This window comes from Salvelinus fontinalis, chromosome 23 (assembly GCF_029448725.1).
Source record: "Salvelinus fontinalis isolate EN_2023a chromosome 23, ASM2944872v1, whole genome shotgun sequence".
In the NCBI taxonomy this organism is placed as follows: Eukaryota; Metazoa; Chordata; class Actinopteri; order Salmoniformes; family Salmonidae; genus Salvelinus; species Salvelinus fontinalis.
In genome coordinates, this window is record NC_074687.1 from 46,190,894 (window position 1) to 46,218,635 (window position 27,742).

At 42.1% G+C, this 27,742-nt stretch overlaps 1 protein-coding gene across 1 annotated transcript in view; it reads right to left on the minus strand.

Moving 5' to 3' along the window:
* Positions 1–27,742, minus strand: part of tmeff2a (transmembrane protein with EGF-like and two follistatin-like domains 2a) — a 172,633-nt gene that overhangs the window by 83,977 nt on the left and 60,914 nt on the right. The window contains exon 4 of the mRNA XM_055879048.1: positions 8,551–8,577. Coding sequence (XP_055735023.1) covers positions 8,551–8,577 — 27 coding nt within the window. The remainder of the gene's footprint in view (positions 1–8,550; positions 8,578–27,742) is intronic.

The following is a 27,742-nucleotide window of genomic DNA, read 5'->3' on the forward strand; positions in this document are numbered from 1 at the left end:
CACTCAATTAAATTGTGTTATTTACATGCTCTTCACAGAAAATTAGCAAAGGCCAATGAGTCTTAAAGAATTTGATAATTTCTCTTTTAGTAAACATTGAAAATGGGTCCCACAGACACAAACCCCACACAAGGGCTAAGGAGTCACATGTGAGGCTATGTACTAAACAATCAAAGACTTCAAGACTTAAGGCTGGTTTATACTACAAGTGTGTTCATGAATTTAAATCAGGAGTGCCAGAGTGTGCTCTGGGCGTTCGTAAACTCGTTGTCAGATTGTTTGTTCGTAAATTCAGAGCGTTTCGGTCTCGGAGCGTTCAGAGCTCACACTGGATGCTTTGGACAAGGAGTTGGCTTGATCCAAAGCATTCTGACCTAACAACAGTCAAGCACGCAAGCTAACTGGTTAACGTTGGCAAGCTTGCTAACTACTTCCAGACACAAATGAGAGAACAGCTCACTCTGACCATTTTAGTCACTCTAGCAGAGCTGGTTAGGCTGTTTTTATGTTATCCAGAGCGTTGGTGACTTCAACTGTGCTGCTGGCAACAATTTAATCTCGTTTTTTTTTGCCAACGTTTACTGACACTGGCCATATTAAAACAGGTGTTGAGCGTTCGTAAATTCGTCAGTTATTCTGTGCTCTGGCACACTCAGAAGAGAGTGCTCTGAAATCGGAGTAGATAGCCATTTCAAATTTACCAGCGACGTCTATCGACAATTGTTGCTGTGACATCATAAAAATTCTATTGAAATCGTTTTTTGCAGAGGAGTCATAACGCTACTACCCTGTATGAATCTGCAGGTAGCTAACCAACCAGGTTCAATGTTAGCCAGCTAACATTAGGCTATAACTAGCAATACAAATGGCTCTGAGACGCGAATATTATTACTACACAGATCATACACGTAATGTTAGCTAGTGAGCCAGCCAGTTAACGTTAGCTAGCTAGCTAACAGTACGTTTTAACTTGAAATGAAAACAAGTTTCTAACAAAATTAGAAATGTGTAATATCTGAAAATGTAGCTAGCTAGACTATGTTACCTGTATACATGGATGGACACTTCTCCCTCTGTCATGGATGCCATGGTTGCCCTTAGTTTGATGATGTAATCCAGAGACAGATGTTTTATACAACAGCCTTCTGTGTGTTCTCTTTTTGACTCTGTCTGAATATTTGCAATCAAAAGCCAGAAATGTCTCCATCTCCCTAGCTATCATATTCTAATTCCACCGATTTCAAAACTCAGTCCTCCAGAAAGTGGAGAGCAACACTTACGAAGTTCTACTATGTGATATCTTTCAAAAAGCTGTGTTAGAAAGGATTAACTACACATACTGACAGACTCATGTTAGGGACAGAAGTGAGCTACATGCCAGACCAATCCGAACTCATGTTTTGGCATGTCCAGCCCACTCATTATCTCAGCCAATCATGGCTAGCGGGAAGGTTGCTTTTCCTTTTTCATGGATAAACCAACTAAGCTCTTAATTTAACAATTATATTCATACTTACAGATGGTATACACGTTTGTTATTAAGGCACATGAAAGTTCACATGTTCCAGTAGGCATTTCTGCCAAAAAATCCTAGTTTCCTGAAACGAGTTACATATGATGAAGCTGTTAAGTCTCAAAGTAATATTTGGCTTGTATGAAATGTATGCTGTTTAAAAACGTAGTGTATATTTTTAAACATATGCTACTGTCTGCACTCGACTCAATGGCTCCGATGAAACAAATTTGAATCATACAGCGGTTAGGGAAATGGTTCACTTCCGAGATCTCAGGACTCAGAAGGAAAAGAGATCGCTACCTGGCCAAATTCAAATGGACAAATCTACAACAAGATTATGATGGTTATATTAAAGGTCAAATCCCAACATTACATAGACGCTGTTACTGACAATTTACATCAGCCTCAAACTGTGGAAAATATTAAAGGACATTGGCTCAAAAACTCTCCAAAGGGTCAAATCATGTAGTATTGGCCTGGATATTGATGAAGTTTTATGCTATGACCAGACAAAGGTTACTTTAACACATTTTTTACCACTATAGCCTCATCTCTGGTTAAGAAGTTACAGACCTGCTCTGGAAACTATGGCCACTCTTTCATTAACAACTTTTACCACAGCTGTAATGAATACAATGGGAGACAGAGCTGGTTTCAAACGCACGGCGCAGCAGGTGTTTAACTGTAAAGGACCACAGGAGGAGGCAGGTAGTTGGGTCCAGGGGCAGGCAGAAGGTCAAACACAGGGGGTCCAAAAAGGTAACAGTACAGGCAGGGAAAAGGATAATGACGTAGTCCGGGAGATCAGGCAAGAGGTTGATGACAGGAAATCTGATAGGCAGCAAAAGTACAGGCAGGGAATAGGGGAAAAAGGCATCGTTAGTGTGGATGGCTAAAAACGACGATACACGGGTGGACTAATATGGGGAGAAGAAAACAGTGCGCTGAATAGAAATGTGTATCAAAACAAACAATACCTCACAATAATGGGGTGCCAAGAACTGAACTAAATAGAGTGTGTAAATGACATACAGGTGTGTGATCAGGTGATCAGAAATCGGGTGATTGGGATCTGGAGCGTGAGCTGCGTTCAGGGGATCTATGTGTTTGAGCGTGTGAGCTGGAAAGTGAGCTGCGTTCTGGGGATCTATGCGTTTGAAGCAGACGTTACAATAGCAACGGTATCACAAACGATTTGTTATGAGCTGTGCATGGTAACAGAGAACAAAGTTTCCAATCTGGTATGCTTAAGGGCACAAACAAAGCAGCTGGGTTGGAACCCTCCTGCAAGATTCATAAAGAATAGTGATTGCGTCACTGCTAAAATGATAACGGATATTGTAAAACTTTCTATTAATAGTGGTAAATTCCCCAATGCTCTCAAAACAGCCAGAGAGGTTCTGCTCCACAAGCACAGCATTAAAACAAATTTAGGAAACTACTGGCCTGTGTCCAAAATTGTTGAGAAATTCGTTTTTAATCAAGTTGAGGGATACCTTCTCGAGCACAAACATGTTTTATGAAGTCCAATCTGGCTTTAGAACAGCTCATGCCACTGATACTTGCCTTCTGTACCTTTTTTGACCACATTAAGCAGGAAAGTGAGAAGGGGAACTATACAGGTATGGTCATGTTAGATTTGGATAAAGCCTTTGACACTGTGGACCATGATATTCCCTGAGGAAACTGAAACGCATGGGTCTAAATGATGTAGCAGTGAATTGGTTTAGATCTTATCTGTCCAACAGAACACAAGTATGTGATGTTGGGGATGTTCTGTCAGAGTCCAAAGAAATATCCTGTGTAGTACCGCAGGGATACATTTTAGGGCCTCTCGTAGTTCTTATATAGGTCAATGATATGCCAGATATGTCACGTTCTGACCATAGTTCTTTTGTGTTTTTTTTTGTTTTAGTGTTGGTCAGGACGTGAGCTGAGTGGGCATTCTATGTTGTGTGTCTAGTTTTTACGTTTCTATGTTTGGCCTGATATGGTTCTCAATCAGAGGCAGGTGTTAGTCATTGTCTCTGATTGGGAACCATATTTAGGTAGCCTGTTTTGTGTTGGGTTTTGTGGGTGGTTGTCTTCTGTCTTTGTGTCTATGCACCAGATGGGACTGTTTCGGTTTTTCACATTTGTTATTTTTGTATTTTGTAGTGTTCACGGTTATCGTCTTTATTAAACATGTTGAACATTAACCACGCTGCGCTTTGGTCCGATCCTTCGTCCACAGAAGAAAGCCATTACAAGATACAGTAAAGTGCAAACTTATGCTATATGCTGATGACTCAGCCTTACTGGTATCAGGGAAGGATACAGCTTACTAAGAGGACACCCTGAGTAAAGAATTGCATTCTGTTAGAAATTGGTTGACTGGCAACAAATGTCGCCTCATTTGGGAAAAACTGAATCGATTTTGTTTGGACCAAAACCCAAGATTGCTTAGGGCTGACAATATACTGTGCAGGCACGGAGATTGAATCTAAGACACGTTTAACTTATCTTGGTGTGTCCCTTTCTGATCAATCAATTTCGGGAGACCTGATTGACATTTTAGAAAGGATTTTAGCAGCAAACAAATTATCATGAAATAGTTTAATAGCATCAAAGTTATGAAATTGCTTGTCTCTGCTTGGTATATTGGACTATCAAAACATCTGAAAAAGAGAACGGGGTTCATGCTAAATGTTATCAGGTATATGTTGAACGTCCCTCCTAGGACCCACATAGAGGTACAGGAGTTCCCGGAGGTGGGCTTGTTGCCTTTGGACTCCAGAGTGGACCAACTTAAACTCCATCATATGTTTGACACCTTAAATGATCGTGCCCCAGGTTATATGAAAAACAACATTGATATGGTCTATAACCAGCACAGTTACAATGCCAGAGCTAGTGTTATGTCTTTGAAACAGTACAGCGAGGAGCACATTTTTCGATATCGGCATTTGAATAGCCTTCCCTTGGACATAAAGCAAAGAAAAAGTGGAAATAGATTTAAAAGCAAGCAAAGGTTTTTAACTGGACAAGGTTGTCAAAGTAAGATAAACCACTCTGCTGCCCCTTGCGCCCCCTACTGTTGATCAGGTGTATTGATATTTTTTTACGGTTGAAATGTGAAATAAATACGGTAGATTTTTTTGGTTAGGGGAAAGTGCAGTGAATAGTACCACTTTCTAGGATGTCAAAATAAATTTATGTATTTATGGTTGTTTGCAATTTTGACTGGCCTTTTAATCATGTGTTTGTCACACCCTGATCTGTTTCAACTGTCTTTGTGCTTGTCTCCACCCCCCTCCAGGTGTCGCCCATCTTCCCATTATCTCCTGTGTATATATACCTGTTTTCTACGGTTGTCTTGTCAGGTCTTACCAGCGTGCTTTCCCATCTTCCTTTTGCTCAAGTTTTGTGTCCTAGTTTTCCAGGTTCTGACTATTCTGCCTGCCCTGATCCCCAGCCTGCCTGCCGTGCTGTACCTGCCTGACTCTGACCTGATCACGAACCCCTGCCTGTCCTCAACCTGCCCTATTGATTAGCCACAATAGTGGACTTTGCTGTTAGCCTTCAAAATAAAAGTGTCATTGACAGTGATGCAAATGAATACAAATAGTAGAATAAGCCATAATTGAATAGCTCTTGCTAAACGAGGTTGGAATGTTGTTATATAAAATAAACAAAAGACAATCATTTGTTAATTTGACAAAAATGTATTATACTTTAGAATTGCATTTGGTGCATAATTATTTCACTGTACAGCCTTACCTATGGATTGAGGATCAATGACATGGGGCATCAGTCTACTCAGTGACACCCAGAGAACATTACTGTCGTAGCTCTTATTGCGGGACTCTGAAACGACCATGAATTGAGCCACATGTATTGTCAACATATGTGTATCGAACACTATTCTTGAGGAAAAACAATACTGTGTGGATGTTTTGGAGTCTGATAACTCTGAGGAGGACGTTGGGAATACATATATTGGGTATTGAGTAGACTGATACCCCCTTTCATTGATCCCCAATCCTTAGGTAAAGCTGTACAGTGCAACGTATGAATGTCAATACACACAATAGGCTGACTGGGGAGGTGATTTCACACAGTCACAGTCCCGCGAAAAGAGCCACAACGCAAATATTTCCGTATACTCTTCACAGTTGTGTTCTGTGGGTGTCACCGAGTAGACTGATACCTTATTTCATTGCTTCACATTCCAACCTTATTTAACATTATCTAGTCTAAATATGGCATGATTCCACCAATTGTAACCTTCTGCATGACTTTCAAAAGAGGTACTTTTATTTTGAAGGCAAACCGCAAATTCCACTACTGTGCCTAATCCTTATTGTGGCTAGGTTCACAACACAACACATAACCTAGCTAGCTGGCTGCTTATAACGTTAGCTTTGGGCAACTGGGTTAAGGGTTAAGTAGCTGGCTAGCTATTTATTTTCATGAACTGAAGCTCAGTTTCACTAGGTGAACAACAAGTGTCAACCTAGATGATACTCACAAGGATTCCTAAATCATTGCTAAGAATAATGAAAATGACTGCAGTTTCTACTGGTCATTGTTTTCATGCTGGTTGTATTGGTGCTAGCTAGGTACCAAGATAAAGCTAGCCACCCCAGAAGTTGCGGTCGAATAAATTATGCTTTATTACCAACGCGGTATTGTAAACACATCGTTCGTTGCCGGTGTTTGCTTGTTTGCTGACTTTTTTGTACAGCTTTGACAGTGCTACTGTATCTTTTTTGACACGCAAAGATCCAAACGGCGTTCCATAGTATGTATGCATGTTGTGAAGCTAATAGCAGTGACGCTATTACTGTGTAACTCCGGTAGGGCAACATGTGTACCAGTGCTCGACCAGTCGGCGAAAGCCAACATCACCCACGACAGAGAATGGTTGATTGTCAAGGGCAATGAATTCCATTATCTTGGCATTAATGGATTTCACCTTTGAGTTGTCTCGCTGAAATTGTATTACTCTTTCAAATGTTGACTGTCAAATGTTGACTGTTTTCAAATGTTGACTCTTTCAAACCTGTTGACTGCTCGATCCACACTGCAGACATTGTGGGCTAGGTTAGGAATGCTGTGTTGCACGTGTAGCGCAGAATTTTACGTGGCGTCATTACGTCATGTACCTATGTTTTATAGGTATGAAACATCAGCTTTGACATTGGTTTGGCACATCGGTGTTAAAATAGACAACGGGCCGATACCGAAGTTAACATTTTTAGCTAATATCGGCTGATTCCGATATGTTCACCGATATATTGTGCATCCCAATTTTTTATTGGTGGCTTTTCTTGTGCTAGCACTTCTGTACTACCCTAACCCCACTTCTATAACTCTGTCTTTAACCTTCTCTTTACCCCATAAACTGACATCTTTTCTCCACCTCCATCTCTTATTCCTGCCATCCTCTCCTTTCTACTATCTCTCCATCTAGCGCTTCCTCCTCCTCCTTATCTTTGTCAATCCTCCCATCTCTATCGCTCTACTTCTGTTATCACTCTCTGCCTCCTGCTTCTCCCTTAATTTCTCTTCCTCATCTCTCTGGTAATTTCCGTCCTATTTCTCTGGTTAACCTTCCACTCTGTTATTAATGTCTGCTTCTCTCTGTCCATCTCTCATTTGCAGGTCCATGGGAAGATTGTAATATGTTTCTCATATATGACTCTGGGATACTGATTATTCCAGCACGACGCATGCATTAATGAACACACTTGCATGGACAAACACACATACACACAGGACCACACACATGTGAGCATGGACGAACTAGTGCACTCAAACACACATACACACACTAACTCATACACACACAAATCAACAGTACATGAGCTACACAAACACCTGGATACAGAATATACAGCTACAAGAATGAAATCTCTTGCACACACACCTTTCCTGTCATCTGCTCCAAAGATTCCCACTCCTTTCTAATTTTATCCCAGATCTGCCACCATACTACAATCCCCTTTCCAATTGTCTGCACACTCTACACCCCTTCTGACTCCCACCACTCATTTGCTTGTGCAAATTAACCCCATTCACATACTAATACCTATTTCAGGCATCATTCATTCAATATTAGGCAATGTTTATTTCCCCCTTTCAAACATTACTTTCCACTTCCTTGCAGGTATACCCCTCTTTTATTGTTTTTGTCTAGATGAAAGGGGTAATACCTACACACACAGGCGCGCACACACACACACACATCTGGCTACCCCAGGAGAAGAGTCATTTCTGAATTAAGAGGAGTGTGAAGAGGGGGGAAAGGAGAGGGAAAGAGATAGAGAGGGCGATGGAGAGAAAGAGAGAGACAGGTGACAGAGAGGATACTCATTTCCCTCGTCAGGCTCTGTGACCATGGCTGCATCCCAAATGGCACCATATTACTTACATAGTGCATTACTTATGTGCCCTAGTAAAAGGTAGTGCACTATATCGAGAATATAGTGCTATTTGGTATGCAACCCATGGTCTCGTGTCTCTCACTTGTCACACTCAGGGGAAAAGATGCACAATCACTTTGCTCTCAGAAGTGGACTGTATGTGCGTATAATTGCTTTGGGAAGGGGGGGTGGAGTGTGTATGTTGGAAGAGGTCCGAGAATCGGCAAGACTATGTGACTGTGTATAATAGCTTGGTACAGGGGTGTGTACAAGTGTGTCCGAAGCACCTGAGAGTGGGTTTGCTGTATACAGGCATGAATGTTTAGTTCAAGGGTATAATAGCATGGTGTGTGTCAGGATGTGTCTGCTTGTCTGAGAGAATACAAACATGTCTGTGTGTGTGTGTAAGTGTTTGTCAAATTTTCCATGCAGTGTGTTCACTGAGGGCATGCGTGCATGTTTGTGAAGATGTATTTTTTTCCCCAGTCTGAAAGACGTGTTATTTGAAACCTCAATTCCAAGTAGTGTGTCATGATCAGTCTTGTTTCTAGGGAAGGAGAATGACTACAGAGATAACAGCAAGGGATAATGAAAACAAGTGAAGATTAAATAGTTGAGCAATCTTACCATCATCTCCCGAGCCTGAGCCGACATCTGTGAGAGAGAAAGAAAGAAAGGAGAGAGGGAGAGAGAGAGAGAGAACAAACACATTTGTTAATTAAAGACAACTTCAGAGAGGACTTTGCGACAACAGATAAAGCAGGCCTCCTGCTAAACAACATCTTTATTTTGTGTGTGCCTGTCTGTGTATCTGACTTAGCATGTGTGTGTGTGTACAAGTGTCTTTAATGTGTGTGCATGTATGAATATGTGTGTGTGTGTGTGTGTGCACTATGCACGCGGATACATCTGTGTGCATTGGTCACGTCACGATCCGCACAATCCCGAACTCACATCAGAAATGTCTATGTGATCATGTTTCATATTTCCCATTGCTCAATATGCTTGTGTGGTACATTTTTCTGTATGCCCATTTGAATCCTGCCGAATCCTTCTAAAGCTTCCTCCAAGACATCTAGCATACTCGTTTGTTTAGCGATACGCCTCTGAAAGGGATACTGACGGCCACTTATTGGAGCTGCTCCAGTGGTATAATGAGCAGCCAGGTCAGTATTCGACATCTCTCCATGTATGAGGACATCGGGAGATGACGTGGGAACTGGCCACTAGGGGCAACAGTGAGCGCTGTAACCTTCAAGTTGGTTTCAGTTTTGCTATGGTGTTGTGGACGGGGATCACGGGGATGGTGGATGGCCCTAAGCAACTGCCTGTGGTGCCAAAGGTTGCATGTTTGAATCCAGTGCTAGAATGTTTTTTTTTGATTTTTGTTTTAAACCTATTCCAAACGTTAAACCGTTACCTTAACCATTCAGAGTTAAAGCCTAACCTTAAGCATCTGGCTCTGGTGCAGAAGGTTGAATGTCTGAATACAGCTTAACTTAACCTTAAACACAAACTTCGAAATTTGACGTTTGAGAAACATGAATGAACGTCTAATCCTGATTTGATACTATGAGAGCTAGTTGAACATGAGATACAGCAGATCACACTGCTAAAAAGCCTAGAAGGGAAAGCAGACATTTAACATTCACACGCACTACGGACGTCTTTATTATGCACCAAACAGAAGAAAATAATCTGAAACAGGGAGGCACTACTAGGACTCCAATAAGAAATGTACATTTTAATTTGAATGCTGCAAATTGTTGAAAAGGTTTTGATACAATATGCCTTAAAGATCACAACCTAGGCTGTCTTTGCAAAAACAAGGACCCCTAGTTAACCATCTTTATTCTTCACTGTAAAACGTATGACATACAGTACCAGTCAAAAGTTTGAACACACCTACTCATTCCAGGGTTTCTTAATTTTTATTATTTTCAAAATTTTAGAAGAATAGTGAAGACATCAAAACTATGAAATAACACATATGGAATCATGTAGTAAGTGTTAAACAAATCAAAATGTTACAGTTGAGATTCTTCAAGGTAGCCACCCTTTGCCTTGATGACAGCTTTGTTCACTCTTGGCATTCTCTCAACCAGCTTCATGAGGTATTCACCTGGAGTGTATTTGAAGTAACAGGTGTGCCTTGTTAAAAGTTAATCTATGGAATGTCTTTCCTTCTTAATGTTTGAGCCAATCAGTTGGTTGTGAAAAGGTAGGGGTGGTATACAGAAGATAGCACTATTTAGTAAAAGACCAAGTCCATATCATGGCAAAAACAGCTCAAATAAGCAAAGACAGCAAGCTTTAACTAGCAATACAAACCGATTGTCATAGCTAGCTAAAGTTAACCAAATAGGTTCAATGTTAGCTAGCTGTCACGTTCTGACCCTAGTTCTTTTGTCATTTCTTTGTTTTAGTGTGGTCAGGGTGTGAGTTGGGTTGGTTATCTATGTTCGTTTTTCTATGTTGTTTTTTTCGTTTGGCCTGGTATGATTCTCAATCAGAGGCAGGTGTCGTTAGTTGTCTCTGATTGAGAATCATACTTAGGTAGCCTTTTTCCACCTGGGTTTCGTGAGTGGTTATTTTCCGTTTCAGTGTTTTCACCATTCGGGACTGTTTTCGGTTTTCATTTTGTTTCACTTTGTTAGTTTTGTATTTTGTCGTATTCATTCTCATTAAAAGACATTATGGATATGTACCACGCTGAATTTTGGTCCTCCTCTCTTTCTCCCAACGAAGATCGTTACAGAACCACCCACCAACAATGGACCAAGCAGCGTGATAACGGGCAAAAGCAGCAGCAGCAGCGATCGCATGACTCTTGGAACTGGGAGGAGATTCTGGACGGCAAGGGACCCTGGGCACAGGCTGGAGAGTATCGCCGCCCCAAAGCTGAGCTGGAGGCAGCGAAAGCGGTGGTATGAGGAGGCTGCACGTAAGCGCGGCTGGAAGCCAGAGAGGCAGCCCCAAAAATGTATTGGGGAGGGGAACACGGGGAGTGTGGCTAAGCCAGGTAGGAGACCTGAGCCAACTCCCCGTGCTTACCTTGGAGAGGGACCGGGCAGGCACCGTGTTATGCCGTGAGGCGCACGGTGTCCCCGGTGAGCAGGCATTGCCTGGTGTGGTACATAGCAGCGCCTCGTATTGGCCGGGCTAGAGTGGGCATCGAGCCAGGTGCCATGAAGCCAGCTCAACGCATCTGGTCTCCAGTGCGTCTCCTCGGGCCGGGGTACATGGCACCAGCCCTACGCATGGTGTCCCCGGTTCGCCAGCACAGCCCAGTGCGGCCTATTCCACCTCTCAATCTAGCCCTGTTCTCCTTTCAAATGGAACTCAGTGAGTTTTTGCATTATGATGAAATACTCTCCATCTTTAACAGCAAGCGGTAGGAGTCCACGCCTCGATCTGACCTGATAATATGTTGATTATTTCATGAGGTTTGACTGTCGGACTGTACACTTGATCCATTATCCGTATTTTGTGAAAGCATCATTTTTCACATTTCATCATTGCACTTGTCTACTGCTGTAGTCTGTTTACTGTCAGTCTCAGACAGTCAGCTTGTATGCCAGCGGTGGTGTTGCAAGTGGTTGTGTAGTTGCGCACAGGCGCTGCCTACTTGGCAATAATTTCAGCCTTGTTTGTCACATTTATCCTCTGTTATGTTAAATGAGGCAATGTCATTGCACAAATTTACACTTAAATATGTCGGCAGTGTTGTAATGGAGGTTATACGCAGGTATACCCACTTCTTTCAGTGAGCATTTCGTTTACTCACTTGTTAATCCCCATTTATGCTGTATAAAAGCAGTGTAGTGGAGGTATATGCTGTATACATGATGTAGTACAATAGAGAAATCATGCACAAAAGTTGCCTATACAAACACAAATCACGTGAAATATTTGGCAATATGTGTGTGAAAAGTGTGAGTGTGAAACCATAGCATAGGCCTTTATTATTCAGCACCACGGGGAGGTAATGCAGCTTGGCAGGCGCTGGCTGAGCCTGGGAAAGGCGGATCAAAGAGTTCAGCGCCAGACAGATCTGCACTCAGCTCTGTTCTTTGACTCCTGACATTCACATTCACAACGAGAGTTGTGCATTTATTCCCATGTCTCATGAGTTCCACAGTTTAGCCTTGCCTCTTTATTTTGCTTCTCGATAGAAGAGCTTTAGGGAGAGGCCAATTATGTTTATAGTAGGTCAGGGCCCTGACTCGATCCGTTAGCGATCATCATTTCCCCTACAGATAAAATTGCCTCAGCCTACAGAAATCATGTGGCAAAGACCACCGCCTAGAAATGTTATACAACAATAGCAATATTAGGGTAGAAATATGGAAACCAGGTCGTAACCCATAAATCTCCTCTAGAAAAATACAGAGATGAATCAGCATACATTTAAGTCATTAAGCAGACGCTCTTATCCAGAACGACTTACAGGAGCAATTAGGGTTAAGTGCCTTGCACAGGAGCACATCGACAGATTTTTCCCCTAGTCGGCTCGGGGATTCGAACCAGCAAGCCTTCGGTTACTGTCCCATAGTTGTTAACTTCTAGGCTAACTGCGACTAGCATCCAAGCCTTCAGCAGCGACTAGCATCCAATCCTTCAGCTGTTGTAAAGTGTAGGAACTCCCGTTCTCATGTGATGCACGATCACAGAGGAAATCTGTTCCTTTTCTTACCTCTGCGCTTATCTGGTCCCTCAGTCTAACATATCAGCCATAAGGGCTAGGCCTATTATTTCATTCTGGATATCATGGTGAATGTGTTTTACATTACCATGATTTTAGATCATTCAGAGTAGCCTATCTGTTCCACATTCAATTGTTCACCTTTCCTTTAATTCGCCAGGCAGGCCATTCAGAAGTATTTTGTCAAAATGTTAGTATACCCACTTCTCCATGCACCACGACTACACCACTGATATCTGTGTATTTTTGCTGGAAAATGTTAGCCCAGTCACTTTTACATAGGCCCAGCCACATGGAAATTTCTGCCTCCGCCTCTGTGCATGACCAACAAGTTGACTCATGTTTGCCAAAAAAGCACCTGGAAGCACCGGGATGATCTCCAAGACTTCTGGAAGAATGTTCTAAGTCAAAAGGGGAATTTTTGGGATGACATGGGTCCCGTTATGTCTGGCGAAAACCAAACACTGCATTCTACAGTAAGAACATCAATACCAATGGTCAAGCATGGTGGTGGTAGTAGTGTGATAATTTTTGGGGATTCTTTGCTGCCTCAGGACCTGGATGACTTGCCATCATTGAAGGAACCATGACTTCTGTTCTGTATCAGAAATTTCTAAAGGAGAATGTCAGGCCATCTGTCTGTGACCTAAAGCTGATGCGCAGCTGGCTCATTCAGCAAGACAATGATCCAAAACACACAAGCAAGTCTACATCAGAATGGCTGAAAAACCACAAATGTAAAGTTTTGGAATGGCTTAGTCAAAGTCAGTCCTAAACCTCAATAATATGTTGTGGCAGCACCTGAAATGAGCAGGTCATGCTCAAAAACCCACAAATGTCGATTAGTTTAAGTAGTTCTGCATGGACGAGTGTGACAAAATTCCTCCACAGCATGGTGAGAGACTGATCAACAACTACAGGAAGCATTTGGTTGCAGTCATTGCAGCTAAAGGGGTCACAAGCAGTTATTTAGTGTGAGGGGGCAATTACTTTTTCACAAAAGGGCATAACTTTGTTTATAAATGAATGGAATTAATTATACAAATGTTGTGTTATTTGTTCACTCAGCTATCCCTTTATATAATATATGTTTTGGTTGAAGATCTAATAACATTCCGTGTCAAAAATATGCAAAAAAAAAGAACATCAGAAAAGGGGCAAATGCTTTTTCACAGCACTGTAGCTACAGCTCTGCACATACACACAGGTTTCTCAATCTGTTTAAGATTTTAAGATTTTAGTCACTTAGCAGACACTTTTATCCAGAGCAAAATACAATTTGTGCATTCATCTTATTTTTAAATTGTATTTTACCAAGTAAGTTGACTGAGAACACATTCTCATTTAAAGCAACAACCTGGGGAATAGTTACAGGGGAGAGGAGGGGGGTGAATGACCCACTTGTAAAGTGGGGATGATTAGGTGACCGTGATGGTATCAGGGCCAGATTGGGAATTTAGCCAGGACACTGTGGTTAACACCCCTACTCTTACGATAAGTGTCATGGAATCTTTCGTGACCACAGTGAGTCAGGACACCCGTTTAATGTCCTATCCGAAAGACAGCACCCTACACAGGGCAATGTCCCAAACCCCTGCCCTGGGGCCTTGGGATATATATATATATTAGAGTTGCCCTCTAACACCACATCCAGCAGCATCTGGTCTCCCAACCAGGACCAACCCTGCTTACTGTAGCTTCAGAACCAAGCCAGCAGCTGGATGCAGGGTGGTATGCTGCTGGCATATAAGATAAGAATCAACAATCTTGGTCTACAAAACTATCACTCATGCCATTACACATTGCAACTTAATCAATTCATCTCGATTAAAAAGAACTCATGTGTACAACTTTGAAATCCACACAGGTCAACTACACTGAATGTACAAAACATTAGGAAAACTTTCCTAATTTTGAGTTGCACCCCTTTTGCCCTCAGAACAGCCTCAATTCATCGGGGCATGGACTCTACAAGGTGCCGAAAGCATTCCACAGGAATGTAGGCCCATGTTGACTCCAATGTTTCACACAGCTATGTCAAGTTGGCTGGTAGTGAATCTCTACTTTGAATAGCACGTTCCATCTCATCCCACAGATACTCAATTGGATTGAGATCTGGTGACTGGGCTGGCCACTGCAGTGAGCTATATTCACTGTCAAGTTCATGGAACCATTCCTGGACAATCCTAGCCTTGTGGCATGGGGCATTATCCTGCAGACAAAATCCATTGGTAGATGAATACACTGCTGCCATGAAAGGATGCACCTGATAGACAATGATGTTCAGATATCATGTGGCATTCAAACGTTAACCAATTTTATCAAGGGGACCAATGTGTGCCTTGAAAACACACCATCACACCACCAGCAGCCTGCAATGTTGACATGTGGCATGATAGATTAACATACTCATGTGGTTTTCTCCATCAGCGTGAAACAGCAGGAACCGGGATTCACCAAACCAGGCAATGTTTTTCCAATTCTCCAGTGTCCAGTGTTTTTGTTCCCTAGCCCACTGCAACTGCAGTTTCTTGTTTTTTTGCTGAAAGAAATAGAACTCTATAAGGCTGCCGCCCCAATCGACGAGTTGATAAGTCTTTTATGGGTTTTTGGGCACCAATATTGTACTGGACTGTCAGTTGACTAACTGTAGCCCATCTGTTTCTCTGCACAATTCGTGTCAGCCTCCTTTGTCCTCTTTCATCAATGACCCATTTCAACCACTGGTCTGCCGTTGGCTGGATGTCCTTTGGCTGATGGACCATCCTTGATACACACAAGACACTGTTGACCGTGAAAAACCCAGCAGCATTGCAGTTCTTGACACACTCAAACCGGTGCGCCTGGCACCTACTACCAAACCTCATTCAAAGGCAGTTAAATATTTTGTCTTGCCCATTCACACTCTGAATGACACAGAGACAATCCGTGTCTCAATTGTCTCAATGCTAAAAACTCATTTTTTAATCTGTCTTCTCCCCCTGTATCTACACTGATGGAAGTGGATTTAACTTCACTAGGGTAGGGGGCAGCATTCGGAATTTTGGATGAAAAGCGTGCCCAAATTAAATGCCTGCTACTAAGGCCCAGAAGATAGGATATACATATAATTAGTGGATTTGGATAGAAAACACTCTAAAGTTTCCAAAACTGTTAAAAGAATGTATGTGAGTATAACAGAACTGATATGGCAGGTGAAAACCCGAGGAAAATCCAACCAGGACGTACTATTATTTTGAAAGGCTGTTTTTCCATTGTAAGCCTATGCACCATGCAAAGATTAAGGACCCAGTTCACGAGCTCCGTGTCTTCCTCTACATGTGGCCAGTCTTCAGGCATTGTTTCAGGCTTTTACAATGAACAATGAGGGAGATACAGCACTTTCAATCAATGGCCAGTGGACATTTCCATTCATCAGCCATGTGCCCTGATCGGGATCGCATTTCTTGTTTCTCCTTTCCTATTGACGAAGCTTTTGTGCGGTTGAAATATTATTGATTATTTATGACAAAAACAACCAGAGGATTGAATTTAAACATTGTTTTGCATGTTTCTACTAACTTTTATTGTACTTTAAAACTTTTCATCTGGAATTACTGCACATGTCTTTTATTACTGGATTACTGGAAAAGCACAAAAAAAAAAGCACAAACAAAAAGGAGGTATTTGGTCATAAAGAGGGACATTATCGAACAAAACAAACATTTATTGTCTAACATGGAGACCTGGGAGTGCCACCAAATGAAGATCATCAAAGATAAGTGATTCATTTAATTGCTCTTTCTGACTTTTGTGACACTCTCCTTGGCTGGAAAATGGCTGTATGGGTTTCTGTGGCTAGGTGCCGACATAACATAATCGCAGTGTGCTTTCGCCGTAAAGCGTTTTTGAAATCTGACACAGCGTTTGCATTAACTTCTTGAGAATACAGGGGGTGCTGTTTTCGCATTAGCATAATTTGCTCTACAGATTAAACTGCCTCTTATTCAATTATTGCTCTTACTATATGCATATAATTAATACCATTGGATAGAAAACAATCTCTAGTTTCAAAAACCGTTTCAATTTTGTCTCTGAGAGAAACACAAGTCATTTGACAGCACTTTCCCTGACCAAGAAGTAGAATGCAAGATGTCTATGCTCGCTTCAACGCTCTGCCTATATATGGTCACGCCACCTATGACCCGAAACACACTTCATTCGCCTTCCTCTGGGTGTCAAGAGGACGTCAGAGGAGACATTTTTTGTTTATCTTGTTCTGACGTGAAATAAGACCTATTTCTTTGGCGTGACCGACAACTTCCGGTTCTCTGAATCGCGCGACTTGGAGGTGCGATTGTCTACTGTTTTGCTGCCGTTACGGATGAAAACTATCTCCGTCTCGAATTTTGTTTGATACATGTGACCATATCATCGTAATGTATGTTTTTTCAATATAGTTTAATCAGATTATTTGAATTTTTTCGGGAGTTTTGCGGTGTTCCGTTCTCTGATTTTATTTTAGTTTGAGAGATCCGTGCCACTCGACCAGTACCAATGCTAAATGAAGTGGGAAAGTTGCCATTCTGAATCGAAACAAGGACTCATCTGGACAAAGGACACCTTGATCAACATTCTGATGAAAGATCAGCAATAGTAAGACCCAATTTACGATGTTATTTCATATATCTGTCGTGCATGTGAACTGGTCGTGGGCGCCCAGCTGGTTCTGCCTGGCGTAGCTATGCTAATTTAGCGCTACATTTTGTTTTCGCTATAAAACATTTAATAAATCTGAAATATTGTTTGGATTCACCAGATGTTGGGCTTTCAATATCTGTACGCTGTGTATTTTTCTGAAATGTTTTAAGATGAGTAATTAGTTATATGACGTTGGTCTCTGTAATTGTTCTGGCTGCGTCGGCACTATTTCAGATTGCAGCTGCAATGTAGAACTGTGATTTATACCTGAAAAATGCACATTTTTCAAAAAAAAAACTATGCTATACCATAAATATGTTATCAGACTGTCATCTTATGAAGTTGTTTCTTGGTTAGTGGCTATATATATTTTTATTTAGTCGAATTAGTGATAGCTACTGACGCAGGAAAAAACTGTTGGAGTAAAAAAATGGTGTCTTTTGCTAACGTGGTTAGCTAATAGATTTACATATTGTGTCTTCCCTGTAAAACATTTAAAAAATCTGAAATGGTGGCTTTATTCACAAGATCTGTATCTTTCATCTGGTGTCTTGGACTTGTGATTTAATGATATTTAGATGCTACTATTTAATTGTGACGCTATGCTAGCGATGCTAATCAGTGTGGGGGGGGGGGGGGGGGGGGGTGGGAGGTGCTCCCGGATCCGGGGTAGAGGCTCGTTAGAGTTTAAGGAGAAGTTTATCTTTATTTCCATGAGTAACACTTGTATCGTTTATCAATGTTTATGATGAGTATTTCTGTAATTTGATGTGGCTCTCTGCACTTTCACCGGATGTTTTTATGCATTTTTGACCATAACACGCCAATGTAAACTGAGATTTTTGTATATAAATATGAACTTTATCAAACAAAATATACATGTATTGTGTAACATGAAGTCCTATGAGTGCCATCTGATGAAGATAATCAAAGGTTAGTGTTTAATTTTATCTCTATTTCTGCTTTTTGTGACTCCTCTCTTTGGCTGGAAAAATGGCTGTATGGTTCTGTGACTAGGTGCTGACCTAACATAATCGCATGGTGTGCTTTCGCAGTAAAGCCTTTTTTGAAATCGGACACTGTGGTTGGATTTACAAGAAGTTTATCTTTAAAATGGTGGATAATACTTATATGTTTGAGGAATTTTAATTATGGGATTTCTGTTTTGAATTGGGCACCCTGCAATTTCACTGGCTGTTGTCGAGGTGGGACGCTACTGTCCCACTTGTACCAGAGAATTAACAGCTGACATCAATAAGAGATCATAGCTTTCACCTGAATTCACCTGGTTAGCCTTTATCATGGTCAGTCAACGTTCCTAATGTTTTGTACACTCAGTGTACAGTATATGGTCAAAGATTTTTCACCAGACAGTTGGGGGCCATACTTGAGAACACTAGAAACAGTTTTAAGTTTAAACATCAGCAAATTAAAATTGTTGACATAGTGTCACGTGATAGAACTCTACAATGTAGCTGGTCCCATCACATAACATAGCATACGTTCTCACTATGATAACCTCAACAGGTTGCAGTGATTATTTCCTGTATTATTTGATTTGATTAGATTTATTTTATTATAGTGTAATGCATTTTCATAATGCCCAGCCCAAATGGGCTTATAAGACACTGTATTTGCTTTATCCAAATAAAATTATCAAAGTTATATACAGTACCAGTTAAAAGTTTGGACACACCTACTCATTCAAGGATATTTCTTTCGTTTTAATATTTTCTATATTGTAGAACAGTAGTGAAGACATCAACAAATATGAAATAACACAAAGGAATCCTGTAGTTAAACAAATTAAAATATAATTTAGATTTTAGATTCTTCAAAGTAGCCACCGTTTGCCTTGATGACAGCTTTGCACACTCTTGGCGTTCTCTCAACCAGCTTCACCTGGAATGCTTTTCCAACAGTCTTGAAGGAGTTCCCACATATGCTGAGCACTTGTTGGCTGCTTTTCCTTCACTCTGTGGTCCAAACCATCTCAATTGGGTTGAGGTCAGGTGATTGTGGAGGCCAGGTCATCTGATGCAGCACTCCATCACTTTCCTTCTTAGTCAAATAGCCATTATACAGCCTGGAGGTGTGTTTTGGGTCATTGTCCTGTTGAAAAACAAATTGTAGTCCCACTAAGCGCAAACCAGATGCGATAGCATATCGCTGCAGAATGCTGTGGTAGCCATGCTGGTTGAGTGTGCTTTGAATTGTAAATAAATTACAGACAGTGTCACCAGCAAAGCACCTCCACACATCACACCTCCTCCAAGGTTCACAGTGTGAACCGCACATGCGGAGATCATCCGTTCACCTACTCTGCGTCTCACAAAAGCACGGCGGTTGGAACAAAAAAAGTCAAATTTGGACTCATCAGACCAAAGGACAGATTTCCACCGGTCTAAAGTCCTTTGCTCGCAAGCCTGGGTCTTTCTTGTGGCGGTCCTCATGAGAACCAGTTTCATCATAGCGCTTGATGGTTTTTGCGACTGGACTTGAAGAAACTTTCAAAGTTCTTGACATTTTCCATATTGACTGACCTTTATGTCTTAAAATAATGATGGACTGTTGTTTCTCTTTCCTTATTTGAGCTGTTCTTGCAATAATATGGACTTGGTATTTTACCAAATAGGGCTATCTTCTGTATACCACCACTACCTTGTCACAACACAATGATTGACTCAAACTCATTAAGAAGGAAAGAAATTCCACACATACATTTTTTATTGTGGACTACAGGAAAAAGAGGACCGAGCACGCCCTCATTCTCTTCGACGTGGCTGGAGTGGAGCAGGTTGAGAGCTTCAAGTTCCTTGGCGTCCACATCACCAACAAACTAACATGGTCCAACCACACCAAGACAGTTGTGAATAGGGCACAACATAAGCTATTCCCCCTCAGGAGACTGAAAAGATTTGGCATGGGTCCTCAGATCCTCAAAAGGTTTTACAGCTGCACCATCGAGAACATGCTGATGGGTTGCATCACTGCCGGGTATGGCAACTGCTCAGCCTCCGACAGCAAGGCACTATAGAGGGTAGTGGGTACGCCCCAGTACACCACTGTGGCCAAGCTTCCTGCCATCCAGGACCTCTATACCAGGCGGTGTCAGAGGAAGGCCCTAAAAATTGTCAAAGACACCAGCCACCCTAGTCATAGGCGGTTCTCTCTGCTACCGCACGGCAAGCGGTACCGGAGCACCAAGTCTAGGTCCAAGAGGCTTCTAAACAGCTTCTACCCCAAGCCATAAGACTCCTGAACATCTAATCAAATGGCTACCCAAACTATTTGCATTGCCCCCCCCCCCCCCTTCTACGCTGCTGCTACTCTGTGTTATTATCTATGCATAGTCACTTTAATAATTCTACCTACATGTACATATTACCTCAATTACCTCGACAACAGTTCCTCCACACATTGACTCTGTACCGGTATCCCTTGTGTATAGCCCCGCTATTGTTATTTTACTGCTGCTCTTTAATTAGTTGTTATTCTTATCACTTACCTTTTTAGGTATTTAAAAAAAACTGCATTGTTGGTTAAGGGCTTGTATTCGGCGCATGTGACAAAATTTAATTTGATGTTATTGATGATGTTCCACAACATCACACCATCATTAGGCTTGCTAAAGTTAGTTGCAAAGTTAGGCTGAAAAGCTTTGCCACCAGCTCCTCCTTGGTTGGTTTCTCTAGTGGGGTGATGTTGGGAGGTAGGTAAATTATGAACTTTATGTAACAAATCAAACATTTATTATGGAACTGGGATTCCTGGGAGTGCATTCTAACGAAGATCATCAAAGGTAAGTGAATATTTATAATTCTATTTCTGACTTATGTTGACTCCAACATGGCGGATATCTTCTTGGGTTGTGTTGGTCTCTGAGCGCTGTACTCAGATTATTGCATGGTTTGCTTTTTCCGTAAAGTTTTTTGAAATCTGACACAGCGGTTGCATTACGGAGAAGCATATCTTTAAATCTGTGAATAACACTTGTATCTTTTATCAATGTTTATTATGAGTATTTCTGTGATTTGATGTGGCTCTGTGCCAATTCACGGGATGTTTTGGAGGCAAAGCCAAATGTAAACTGAGGTTTTTGGTTCTAAATATGAACATGACCGAACAAAACATACATGTATTGTGTAACATGTTATCCCTTGAGTGTCATCTGATGAAGAATATCAAAGGTTAGTGATTCATTTTATCATTATTTCAGCTTTTTGCGACTCCTCTCTTTGGTTGTAAAAATTGCTGTACGCTTTCTGTAACTAGTTGCTGACCTAACATAATGATATGTTCTACTATCACCAAAACGCTTTTTTGAAATCGGACACTGTGGTTGGATTAACGAGAATTTTATCGTTAAAATGGTGTCTAATACTTGTATGTTTGAGAAAAGTTAATTATGAGATTTCTGTTGATTGAATTTGGCACCCTGCAATTTCATTGGCTATTGGCTATTCCACTAGCAGAACCCCAGTCCTAGACAGGTTAAGACAGGGAATTTTTACTAGGATTAAATGTCAGGAATTGTGAAAAAGTGAGTTTAAATGTATTTGGCTAAGGTGTATGTAAACTTCAACTGTAGGTGTTCCTTTTGTACATGTGGGAAAGGGCAGTGTGGAGTGCAATAGAGATTGCATCATCTGTGGATCTGTTGGGGAGGTATGCAAATTGGATTGGCTCTCCCTTTGTAGTCCGTAATCGTTTCCAAGCCCTGCCACATCCGACGAGCATCGTACCCGGTGTAGTATGATTCAATCTTTGTCCTGTATTGACACGTTGCCTGTTATATGATTGTCGGAGGGCATAGTGGGATTTCTTATAAGCGTCCAGGTTAGAGTCCCGCTCCTTGAAAGCGGAAGCTCTACCCTTTAGCTCAGTTCGGATGTTGCCTGTAATCCATGGCTTCTCGTTGGGATATGTATGGTGACCATGGGGTCGAGGTCATCGATGCACTTATTGATAAAGCCAATGTATGGTCATATTTGCCAAATGGAGGGCGAGGGCGAGGGAGATGGTACGCGTCTCTGTGTGTGGAGTAAAGGTGGTATAGAGTTTCTTTTGCCTCTGGTTGTACATGTAACATACTGGAAGAAATGAGGTAAAATGGATTTAAGTTTCCCTGCATTAAAGTCCCCGGCCACTAGGAGTGCCACCTCTGGATGAGCATTTTCTTGTTTGCTTATGGCCTTATACAACTTGTTGAGTCCCAGAATCGGTAAGTGGTGGTAAATAGACAGCTACGTAAAATATAGATGAATACTCTCTTGGTAAGTAGTGTGGTCTACATCTTATCAAGATATACTCTACCTCAGGCGAGCAAAACCTTGAGACTTCCTTAATATTAGATTTCGTGCACCAGCATTATTTACAAAAACCACCACCCCTTGTCTTACCGGAGGCAGCTGTTCAATGTTGCTGATGGACCAAAAGGCAGGGACTGGGAGACTAGTCAGGGTCGAGGCAAAGATGAACGGAGCAAGGTACAGCGAGGTCCTTGATGAAAACCTGCTCCATTGCGCTCTTGACCTCAGACTGGGGCAAAGGTTCACCTTCCAACAGGAATACGACCCTAATCACACAGCCAAGACAACGCAGGAATGGCTTTGGGACAAGTCTCTGAATGTCCTTAAGTGGCCCAGCCAGAGCCCGGACTTGAACCCGATCGAACATCTCTGGAGAGACCTGAAAATAGCAGTGCAGCAACGCTCCCAATCCAACTGGACAGAGCTTGAGAGGATCTGCAGAGAAGAATGGGAGAAACTCCCCAAATACAGGTGTGCTAAGCTTGTTGCATCATACCCAAGAAGACTCGAGGCTGTAATCGCTGTCAAAGGTGCTTCAACAAAGTACGGGTCTGAATAGCTTTTCAGATTCAGTTTCTTATTTTTAATACATTTGCAAAAATGTCTAGAAACCTGTTTTTGTTTGTCATTATGGGGTATTGTGTGTAGATGAGGGGTAAAAACAATTCAATCAATTTCAGAATAAGGCTGTAATGTAACAAAATGTGGAAAAAGTCAAGGGGTCTGAATACTTTCCAAATGCAATGTATATATCATTAAATTATGCTTATTGTTGATTTCGACTGACTGAGAAAAGCTGCCTGTCTGTCTTGTCCCGACTCCGGACCCCTACACGTTCATTACTATGGGACAGCTGGAGATCGAATTTCAAAATATATATATTTTTGCCATTATGCCGATCCAATTGCTCGTCTAAAGGAAATGGGAAATAATGTCTAGATGCTTTTTACAGTAGAAATCCAGTTTATAAATTGTTTGGCTGGGCTGATAAGACAGGGGATTGCGCAGTGAGATGGAACAGAGTGAATATTAACTTCAACATCATAGCTTTAGCCGGTGGTACATTATGGAATAGACACCAATCAGCGTCCAGGATTAGACCCACCTGTTGTATAAATTGCAATAAGTCAGGAGTGTGTCCCAAAGTTGACGGGTTTATTGATTCCTTTGCCTCTCTCTGGAAGTCACCCTCTGAGATTTGTCAGCAACACTCCACATGATTGCCTTCAATTCCCTTGATATCTGAGATTGTGCATCCCCCCCAGTCAACCAAACATATGGCTCATGTCAGCTGGGACTTGCCTAAGCAGCCCTGAAATCTGACAAGTGGCTCCCCAAACGGTTTACTGTTCAAAGTCGCTAAATTGCTGACTGCACTTGTAGCACCACCACTCAATGGGATGGAGGAACCGAAGCATCCTGTGCTAATCAGCTATCATTCACTCTGTTAGCTCACTGCCTTGTGCTAGCTTGGTAAATACCTGCTTCTCTGTAGCCCAGATGTAAACAAACGTATCCTTTCCCTCAATTCTAAAAGTATAAGTTAACAACACATTTACTTAAGAAAAAATATATAATACAACTCGAAGGCAAAATGGCCGATGACTGTTGTGTTGCGAGTCAAAAACATTGGAAAACCAGTACTGGAACATTTAAGCAACCATTTAACATGGTCTTCTTCCTTGCAGAAGCTCTCTACAGAGTCATCCGAATGTGACCCTCTCGTTTAAATAGTACTTTTGAAGTACACAGTGGTACCCAGTAGCATGGTAGCATGACTTGGCAACTTGGCTCTGTGTCCTTCTGTTCGCACTTCGACAGCTACAGAAAACCCCCGATTCTGGCCTTTTGGCCTTGGCTCTAGTCACACGGCGATTCTGGGAGGACAGAGCCCTGCTGTCACACGGCTGTCGGATATGGATATTGAGGTAAACAACAACAAGGAGCCTGGCTGTGTTGTCAACATGTAGGCTACAGAACACATTAGCCAGTGTTCTGATGAAGACCAGACTTGTTTACTTGTAAGACAGGGTGACAGGGTGGCCAATCAGAAAACATACAGAGATGCCTTGATACTGGACAGCCATTGAGAATTTGGGTGTGAATAGACGGGGTACGAACCATCAGATCAGAGGATGTTAAGGTATGCCTGGACATACATATAGTATCACATTTGGAGAGAGTGAGTAGCCAGATGTAGGTTTGAGTGACAGCTCTTCCACTAGCATTAAAGGAACTAGTAGATTTGAAATGGGAGTGAGACTGACAGCCTATTCTTGTCTTCATTCTGTGATTGGTTTGTTTTCAACAGGGAAGACCATCATCAGTCCTTGAAAAGTTACTGTGTGCAGGTTTTGGTTCAAGCCCAGCACTAACACACCTTAACCACGTCATCACATGTTTATGAAAGCCGTTTCTAGCGGGTGTTGAGTGAATTGTAACTTTTTTGGTTTCTTAAAACGCACGACCCATGTCAATCGAGCTAGCAATGTATGGACACATTCGCTGTCCCCTCAATTATTTATCCGATGTGTAGTTTCGCAGAGAAAGGACGGTAAATGGTGAGGGAGAACTGACAAAGAAAACAAAGAGAGAGGGAGAGAAAGGGGGATGAATAGGCAAGATGGAGGATAATAGCTTTTTTTGTGTGCCCTGGACACTGTTTTACTCCCTTCTTTGTGGACGTTGTTTGTTTGTAAGACTACTTCCAAGAGTAAACATCCAGTACATAATGGAGGGGGAGGAGGGGGGCTGGGTGTTTTCGGAGGAAAGTGAGCTGTCAGCCTCTTCTCATCACTGTCACGCCCGTTCTGCGGGGGCGCGACGACATTCCCATTGTTTTGTGAGGCTCGTTGGACATGAACAAATATATATATTTCACGCTCTCGCTCACAGAAAAGACATCCAGGCAGATGCACACACACATGTACACACGGACACACATACATACATACATACACACACAAAAAGTAAATTACATACAGTGTATCGCAAAAGTGAGTACACCCGCTCACATTTTTGTAAATATTTGAGTATATCTTTTCATGTGACAACACTGAAGAAATGACACTTTGCTACAATGCAAAGTAGTGAGTGTACAGCTTGTATAACAGTGTACATTTGCTGCCCCCTCAAAATAACTCAACACACAGCCATTAATGTCTAAACCGCTGGCAACAAAAGTGAGTACACCCCTAAGTGAAAATGTCCAAATTGGGCCCAATTAGCCATTTTCCCTCCCCGGTGTCATGTGACTGGTTAGTGTTACAAGGTCTCAGGTGTGAATGGGGAGCAGGTGTGTTCAATTTGGTGTCATCGCTCTCACACTCCCTCATACTGACTGGTCACTGGAAGTTCAACATGGCACCTCATGGCAAAGAACTCTCTGAGGATCTGAAAAAAAGAATTATTGCTCTACATAAAGATGGCCTGGGCTATAAGAAGATTGCCAAGACCCTGAAACTGAGCTACAGCACGGTGGCCAAGACCATACAGCGGTTTAACTGGACAGGTTCCACTCAGAACAGGCCTCGCCATGGTCGACCAAAGAAGTTGAGTGCACGTGCTCAGCGTCATATCCAGAGGTTGTCTTTGGGAAATAGACGTATGATTGCTGCCAGCATTGCTGCAGAGGTTGAAGTGGTGGGGGGTCAGCCTGTCAGTGCTCAGACCATACGCTGTACACTGCATCAAATTGGTCTGCATGGCTATCGTCCCAGAAGGAATCCTCTTCTAAAGATGATGCACAAGAAAGCCCGCAAACAGTTTGCTGAAGACAAGCAGACTAAGGACATGGATTAATGGAACCATGTCCTGTGGTCTGATGAGACCAAGATCAACTTATTTGGTTCAGATGGTGTCAAGCGTGTGTGGCGGAAACCAGGTGAGGAGTACAAAGACAAGTGTGGCTTGCCTACAGTCAAGCATGGTGGTGGGAGTGTCATGGTCTGGGGCTGCATGAACGCTGCCGGCACTGGGGAGCTACAGTTCATTGAGGGAACCATGAATGCCAACATGTACTGTGACATACTGAAGCAGAGCATGATCCCCTCCCTTCGGAGACTGGGCGGCAGGGCAGTATTCCAACATGACAACGACCCCAAACACACCTCCAAAAAGACCACTGCCTTGCTAAAGAAGCTGAGGATAAAGGTGATAGACTGGCCAAGCATGCCTCCAGACCTTAACCCTATTGAGCATCTGTGGGGCATCCTCAAATGGAAGGTGGAGGAGTGCAAGGTCTCTAACATCCACCAGCTCCGTGATGTCGTCATGGAGGAGTGGAAGAGGACTCCAGTGGCAACCTGTGAAGCTCTGGTGAACTCCATGCCCAAGAGGGTTAAGGCAGTGCTGGAAAATGATGGTGGCCACACAAAATATTGACACTTATGGCCCAATTTGGACATTTTCACTTAGGGGTGTACTCACTTTTGTTGCCAGCGGTGTGTTGAGTTATTTTGAGGGGACAGCACATTTACACTGTTATTCAAGCTGTACACTCACTACTTTACATTGTAGCAAAGTGTCATTTCTTCAGTGTTGTCACATGAAAAGATATTCTCAAATATTTACAAAAATGTGAGGGGTGTACTCACTTTTGTGATATACTGTACATACATACATACATACATACATACATACATACATACATACATACATGTAAACATACACACACACACAAAGTAAATGACAAACATTCAAGCAATTTGCAGAGAGTTAAGAGCTTCCATGTAAGTGAGGCGAAGTGAAGGTTAATTTTGTGAAACAAATCAGAAACACACACACACACACACACACACGCTCCAATCCCTACTGTGTTCCCTATGAGTGTGGTGGACTGCTGAGCTATATGAGTGTTTTAGGTCCCTTGAGTGGAGTTGACCAGGGTGGCAGTGAGGTTAACTGACCCAGTAACACCCCCAGTGTACAACTCTAGCCCAACAGTGGAGCTTTGAGTGGAGCCAACATGATCCCCTTGAAAACAGATTCACTTTGGCCTTGTTCAGGCAGCAAACAGAAGAAAACTGACTGAAACAGGGAGGGACTACCTGGACATGTCCATTAAAAACACAAATGTCCGTTTGCCACTGCAAAAATGTTCCTGTTGCATGCCCTAATAGAC